The sequence below is a fragment of the Drosophila sulfurigaster genome, chromosome 2R, assembly GCF_023558435.1.
Source record: "Drosophila sulfurigaster albostrigata strain 15112-1811.04 chromosome 2R, ASM2355843v2, whole genome shotgun sequence".
Classification (NCBI taxonomy): Eukaryota; Metazoa; Arthropoda; class Insecta; order Diptera; family Drosophilidae; genus Drosophila; species Drosophila sulfurigaster.
In genome coordinates, this window is record NC_084882.1 from 13,278,239 (window position 1) to 13,286,038 (window position 7,800).

The 7,800-nt window shown below is 38.1% G+C and overlaps 1 protein-coding gene across 1 annotated transcript; it reads right to left on the reverse strand.

Moving 5' to 3' along the window:
* Positions 1-5,810: 5,810 nt before the first annotated feature.
* LOC133837557 (estradiol 17-beta-dehydrogenase 11-like) lies at positions 5,811-7,530 on the reverse strand. Its single transcript, XM_062268359.1, has 6 exons — positions 7,308-7,530; positions 6,887-7,042; positions 6,648-6,824; positions 6,506-6,578; positions 6,117-6,424; positions 5,811-6,063 (listed from the first exon to the last, which is right to left on the reverse strand). Exons 1-5 carry the CDS (start codon positions 7,464-7,466, stop codon positions 6,318-6,320), a joined length of 672 nt encoding a protein of 223 aa, XP_062124343.1. The 5' UTR covers positions 7,467-7,530; the 3' UTR covers positions 5,811-6,063; positions 6,117-6,317.
* Positions 7,531-7,800: the final 270 nt, after the last annotated feature.

The window sequence follows — 7,800 nt, forward strand, 5'->3', positions numbered from 1 at the left end:
TTCTCCATACCATGTCTTCGTAGTAGATCCTTGATGTACTGTGTATGACCCAAAGTTATCTCGCCGAGCTCGCCATCACGTTTGATTTCCATACCAAGAAAAGCTCCAATGGGCCCTTATCAACACACTCAAATGCGTTAGATATGGCTGCCTTAATGTTGTTCAAATCCTCCTTTGACTTGCAGGCTATAAGAATATCATCGACATATACTAGTATTAGTGAAAGATTACCTCCTGTCTCTTGTTTGTACAAGCGGGGCTCATTGTCGCATGGAACGAAATTAAGTTTACGCAAAACTCCATCTAGCATCGAGTTCCATTCTCTTCCTGATTGCTTCAATCCATATAGCGCCTTCTTGAGCAATAAAACCTTTCCAGCCTGGTTGTCGTCTTCAAACCCTTGCGGTTGCTTCATATAGACCGTGTCTCTCAAATCGCTGTTCAAATATGCCGTGCATACATCCATTTGATGCAAATACAATTGCAACTCTGCTGCCAACGCTAAGACCAAACGCATACTCTCTAGTCTGCATACCGGTGAAAACGTTTCACTGTAGTTGACACCATATTGCTGCGAACATCCTTTCGCTACCAATCTTGCCTTAAATCGTTGAATCTGGCCGCACGCATCTCGCTTTAGACTAAAAACCCATTTGCAGCCAATTGCGCGCTGGTTCTTTGGCAATTCTGCAAGCTGCCATGTTTCATTTGTCATCAAAGCCTTGTGCTCCTTCTGCATTGCTTCACGCCAATGCGCTGCGTGTTTACTGTTGATCGCCTCGTCGTACGATGACGGAATAGTTACCTCGTCTGTAACCATCGCTCCCAGTATATTGTAGATCTTCTTTGGGCGTCCAGGCTTGCCCGTTCTCATGATCTTTGGTCTGCCAGGACCAATTCGTACTGTCGGATTAGCTTCCACTATCTCCATGTCTTTTGCACTTTCAAAAGATTCATTGCTGCTACTTTCGTTTGTAGCTTCAAGTTCTGGGTCGCTTTCGTCGTGGTCATCACCCGATCCCAGCTGGTTATCATCTTCATCGTCTGAATTTGAAGATTGCCATTGACTTGCCGGTTGCATGTCAAGTACTACGTCGCTGTCACTTGCCTGCTGTAGGCCACTGAGCTCATCGAATACGACATCTCGTTTCTCGATCACCAGGTTTGACTCCGCATCATATAATCTATAGCCCTTCGCCTGCATAGAATATCCGACCATGCGATACTCTTTGCCCTTTGCTGCGAACTTGCTCTTATGATGCCCCTTGTCAAGTGCAACTGCAACGGAACCAAAAACTTTTAAGTGACTTATACTTGGCACCTTACCAGTCCACGCTTCCATAGGCGTCATATTGGGCAACGCTCGTGTAGCCGCACGATTACGTAAATACACAGCCGTATTTACTGCTTCTGCCCATAATGTCTGACTTAGTCCTGACTGCACCAATAGACATCTTGCCATTTCCACCAACGTGCGATTTGCCCTTTCGGCAACTCCATTCTGTTGTGGGGTATATGGCACTGTCAGCTGCCGATCAATACCATTGCTCTTCAAATAGTTATTGAACTTGTTGTTAACATATTCCCGACCGTTGTCGCTCCGAATACATTTAAGCTTCTTTCCGGTTTGCCGTTCTACCAAATTCTTGAATTCCACGAACTTGTCAAAGACCTCGTCTTTTGCCCTTCAGGAAATACACGAAGATACGCCGCGAGCAGTCATCAATAAACGTCAAGAAATATCTGGATCCTGCAAGAGACTTCGCTTCAAATGGTCCACATACGTCTGTATGAACTAGTTCCAGCAACAATTGTGCACGACTTTCACTGGCCTTTGAAAAGGTTCCACATGAACTTTGCCCATCATGCACGTCTTGCATGAGGCAACTGATGGCATATCAATTTCTCCATCCCACGTACCAATCCTTTCTTTGACATCTCCAGCAAACTTGTGTAATTAACATGTCCGTATCTGTTGTGCCACAGTTTTGCATCAGCCTTAACGGCAGCGTAACATCTGTTAGGCTCGGACTCAACCGTATACAGACTTCCAGTTCTGTTAACTTCCAGAATTATTTCACCACGTTGTGAAATCTTTGCATTTTGGCCCGAAATGTACGACGCAATTATTTGCCACTGCTGTGCTCACGGATATAAAATTACTCGTCAGCTTTGGCACATACAATACATTCAGCAATGTTAATGTATACTTTTGCTTTTAGCAAAACTTCACCTTTGCCCTTGGCTTCCAAGGAACCTGCGTCTGCCAATCTAATCATTTCGCTATGTTCTGCGAACTTCGTGAACATCTGCCGATCGCAACACATGTGGCTCGTTGCGCCACTGTCCAAACACCAGTTTGATTTGGAAAAACTGCTTGCATCAATGCATTTAACAAACTGCACTGCTTGTTTTCATCTTTCGCTTTTGCGTCCTGCTTTACCGATCTCTTTTGACAATTCGCTTTAAAGTGCCCTTTTACGCCGCAATTGAAACAGACAACGTTTGTGTGCTTCTTCTTCTTGGCGTCTGTCTGGCGCCTTTGGTTGTGCATCGCAGAAAAAGCGACCGCCGTGTTGCTTTGCGTCTCTACACTTTTTCTTCGTTCTCCTTCTTCCTTCAGCTTGATACACAGAATTTCAATAGAAGGCAGAATGTCGCGCGTCTCTATGGCGACTACAAAATTGTCAAACTCTTCTGGTAAACTTGAAAGCAATATAATGGCCTGTAGCTCATTATTTAACTGTATATCAACCGCAGCGAGTTGATCGACAATTTCACAAAACACATTTATGAAACTTGTCATGCTTTGACCCTCCGTCATGCGTAAGTTGAGCAACCTTTTGTAAAGCGCAACCTTACGTACAGGTCCACTGGCTGATGGATCTCTTTCAGCTTATTCCATGCTTCACGTGCTGCTATACAACTTTTGATAGCACTCAATTGTGATGTCTTCACACTCAACATGATCATGGCCAATGCTTTCTTATCCATTGCCGTCCTATTGGCGCCTTCGCTTGCGCCTTCTTGTGGATCCTCGGACACAACATCCCATAGCTCTGCATGTATCAGCACACTCTTCATTTGGATGCTCCAAGCATCATAATTGTTGTCCTCAACTTTTCTATTTGATACATCGCACTCATTTTGCTATTTGCGTCACACCACAATTCCTTGCGAATGTCTTTATAATTTCACCACAGTTCGTAACCGCGCACTTCACTACCAAGCCGTGCCTGGGCCCATAACCTGTTGAACCGAGTTGGTTCGGCAAGAAAGTCTTGGCTGAAGCGTAAAATAAAACACGTCGTTCTGTTTTAAGTATTTATTCGCAACTGTGTATATTAAATGTTAGTTAACATAATTATGTGCAGTGCAGATGTTAATGTTAATGCACTGCTAATTTTATTTATCGATATTCATATGCGTACATTGATATTTTTAACAGTTAAGCGTACCAAAATAGAGATAGTAAAGATTTTCTTGATGAATTTGCGAATACAAATTTTGCGGAATTTTAATTACCATAGTAGTATATACGACAATAGTGCAGAGGGTAGAAATTGTAATAATAATTGACAGCGGACAACGTAAATATAATTATGACCAATCTCTATCTTTCAAGCATCACTAACGAAAACTTAATATAACATACTTGTACTTTGACTTCTCTGATCTGCAAAAGCACAAAACCACAATTTTTATACCCGCTACCCATAGGGTAGAAGGGTATTATAACTTTGTGCCGGCAGGAAATGTATGTAACAGGTAGAAGGAGGCATCTCCGACCCTATAAAGTATATATATTCTTGATCAGCGTCAACAGCCGAGACGATCTAGCCATGTCCGTCTGTCTGTCTGTCCGTCTGTCCGTCTGTGTGTCTGTCCGTCTGTCCGTATGAACACCTAGATCTCAGAGACTATAAGAGATAGAGCTATAATTTTTTCGACAGCATTTGTTATGTTTGCACGCAGATCAAGTTTGTTTCAAATTTTTGCCACGCCCACTTCCGCCCCCGCAAATCAAAAAAATCGAATAACAAGCGTAGTTTTAAAGCTAGAGTTGCGAATTTTAGCATATATAATAATAACTATAGTAGTTATGATTCCTGAAAATTTGGTTGCGATCAGATAAAAATTGTCGAAGTTATTAAAGAAATACTTTTGTATGGGCAAAAACGCCTACTTACTAGGGGTCTTAGTTGCTTTGGCCGACAATCTGGTATATTGAGCCGTCTATGGTATATTTTGAATGCGGTACTTTATCGATATACCACATATACCATTTGGTATATTTTTAGTATTTTTGCAGTATATTTGGTATATTTTGAGAATAATACCGCAAAATATATTGCTTTCATTCAAAATGGGTAGCGGGTATCTCACAGTCGAGTACACTCGACTGTAGCTTTCTTACTTGTTAGTAGTTGAAGCTATTCATATCACCCTGTAGCATTTAAGACTAGGAGAAATACAATATGCATCTGCTTAGATTAAACTTAATCAATAACGCAAATTGTCAATTACTCTCAGACATAGATTTCTACTCACTTGTTTACTACACGTTTTGCCAGGCATACACAATATATATATTTGAATTTACATGATGTTGATGAGAATCGTAACCGAACCCAGATCTCGCACAACATTCGCTTTGACCTTGTATCAAAATCAATTTCAAATTGTTAAATTCAATTATATTTGATTTTCATTAAATTGAACTGCATTATTTACCTTATCAGCTTTTACTTTTACATCGGAAATCTGTTGAATTTGTCTAACGGTTTTCTCGGCGCCTTCTATGTCAATATCCACCCAGTATCGTTAAGCAATCGTTATGTTAATAAGTTTAGATGAAGCAGGTGAAATCTCTGCAGTGATTCATATAATGATCAGTCTTTAAAGTGTCATAGCCTTGTTAAAAAAATTATGAGAACTCAAATTGGTTTTAAATGATGATAACAAATATCACAATTTTTTTTTGTTTTTTTTTATTATTTTTTATTTATTTACAATCTATCTATCTAAAGATAATTAGTAAATTGCATGACGAAGACTTCTTCAGGACAATTTAAAACAAATTTGTATTATAACAAGTTTTTATTTTTTGGTTTAGTGAGTACGATTTCATCAACACTAATTTAATGATTTATTAGATTCACGATCAAAGCAATTTAGTATTCTTACCACAGCCACCTCACCAACGCAAATCAAATTAATTAATTTAATTTCTTATCAAATTGGAGTCTTCTAATTACCTTATAGGCTTTAACTTTTATTTTGGATATTTCGTGAATTCGTCTAACAGTTTCTTCAGCGCCTTCTATGCTAACATCCACCACGGCTATGTGACAACCGCGTTTGGCAAGTTTCAGTGCTATAGCCCGACCTAATCCACCTGGAAAATTTTGCCAAGTGTTTATTATAAAAAAAATTACTACAGTTTCGTGCCGTATTTTAGTTGTACTTGCATAATTATCAGCAATGCAGTCAACAGTCTTTCTATATTCAAAGCAAGACAGCTAATCTTCTCTCTCCATATTCAAAGTAACACATCTAAAAGTTTTTTAGGTCCTTCTGTAGCCGAAAGTATGTGTTAATCACATACCGATACATTATAGCACTTACCTCTACTGCGCTTAAGTGCAGTAATTCATATTAACTCAGAGCAAGTCTAAAGGTAATACTCGTACTCGTAGTAGAGCATAACACGATAGCTGTAGCTAGCTACTTTGGTTATAACACAAATGTATTCTAACACTTTTTATTATTTTAGAAATCAATGGCGTTTATGATGCAGGTCATTTTTATAATTATTGTAAAAAAAATATTATGATAACCAAAAAAAAAACAAAAAAATTACCATCGAATATGCTCGACTCTGAGATACCCGGAATTAAAAATAATTGATAAACATTATTATGCACTGAAATCCGATCCAAAGTTAAATTGTCAAATCACTGTTTGGGGACTTTAGCACTCAAGCTGTTTTCTTTATACGTCAGATACATATTAGAGGCAAATAAAAGAACCACTCTCTCCTGCCAGCTGAGAGGAAGTAAGCTGCAAATAATTTAAATTAATTCCAATATCATTATCAAACATTCACAACTTACTTAAAAATGCGATACAAAATATCCACTATGAATGGAATCTTTATTTCCCTCTCTCCAGCGAGCATTCCCTTAACTATCCGACGAGCTGCCGTTTTTCCTTTAATCAGGGGATACAGTCGATTCACCTTGCTAACGTTGACAAGGTCAGCCACCTCATCATTGGTGTCCAAAAACATTGGCATTACCGTGGTGACATGGATGTCATGTTGCTTCTCTACAGCTAATTCCCAATTGTAATGCCTTCATATGGCCGGTAGCACCAAATTTGGTTGCAGTGTAAGTGCTAATATAGGCCACGGGGAATAGACCTGAATATATAGAAATTTAACACAGAAGTAATTCAAAAAAAGCTGTTGAAATTAAGCAAATACCGAACAAACAACACTTACCCGCAACTGAACTGATGGTAACAATGTGCCCTTTTCGCAACCTCTTCATTGCGGGCAGAAACACATTCTTCGTCTACATGTATAAAAAAGTATCTAATTACTTAACCAAAAATACAAAACTTTTATCAATCATTTGACTCACCCAAAAGTGCGATGTCAAATTGACATCTATCATTCGTTGCACATCCTCCGGTGCAGGATCTAAAGGATTACGCATCACCATAACACCCGCATTATTGATTAGAATTGTAACGATACCAAGATCTCGTGTAACTTTAGCATTAAGATCAGTTATTTCAGTAAAACTGGTTACATTCACCTTGAATACAAATCAATTTAATTATACTTAATTTTCTTATCATATTAAATATCTCTAATTACCTTATAAGCTTTTGCCTTAACTCTGGAAATCTGGTGAATTTTTTCTACGGTTTCCTTGGCGCCATTTATGTCAATATCTACCACGGCTACATGGCATCCGAGTTTGGCCAGTTCCAATGCTATATCCCGACCTAGTCCATGAGCAGCCCCGGTAACCTGTAATATATAAATAATGATATAACAACTAGATTAATATGAATTCATAAAAAATTTCCCTATAAAGAAAATAATCTTGTCTGTGTACCATCGTAAGCTTCGTCCATACCTATCTATTAAATCAATCGCTATATCAATGATTGACATATATGGATTTTTTAGAACTGTATTTCAATGCTACACAGTTCTAGTAATAAATAGATTTTTAATAATCAATTCATTATTAATACCAATATTATAATTTTCAAAACAATTAAGCACTTACCACAGCCACCTCGCCGATGATACTCTTGGGGGATTTATATTTAAAACATTCTACGATTTTTGATAACATTGCGGCTAATAGTAACAGCGGAGTAGATAGAGCTAACACAATTACCAGCAATGTACTCATTAGTTTAATCAACTGATTTAGAATCTCCATCTTCAAAAAAAAACAGCAACACTTTGTATATGATTTATTTGAGTTTTCCAATATTATTTTCCAATGTGTGTTGATCGCGCGATAGTTAATCGTCGAATGAATCGAATTGCGCTAAACTGTGATGCGAATTACTTGGACCTTTGGCATAAAATGAGCTGTGTTCACACGTTCTAACACAATTAGAAACTGGACTTTAATTATTGACAGCATTTAATTGCCTAATAGTAGGTCACATTAAATTGATTATATATATTGATAATAATATAATATAGTATAGTATAGTGTAGTGTAGTATAGTAATAATATAAAATAGTAATAATATTTAATCATTTAA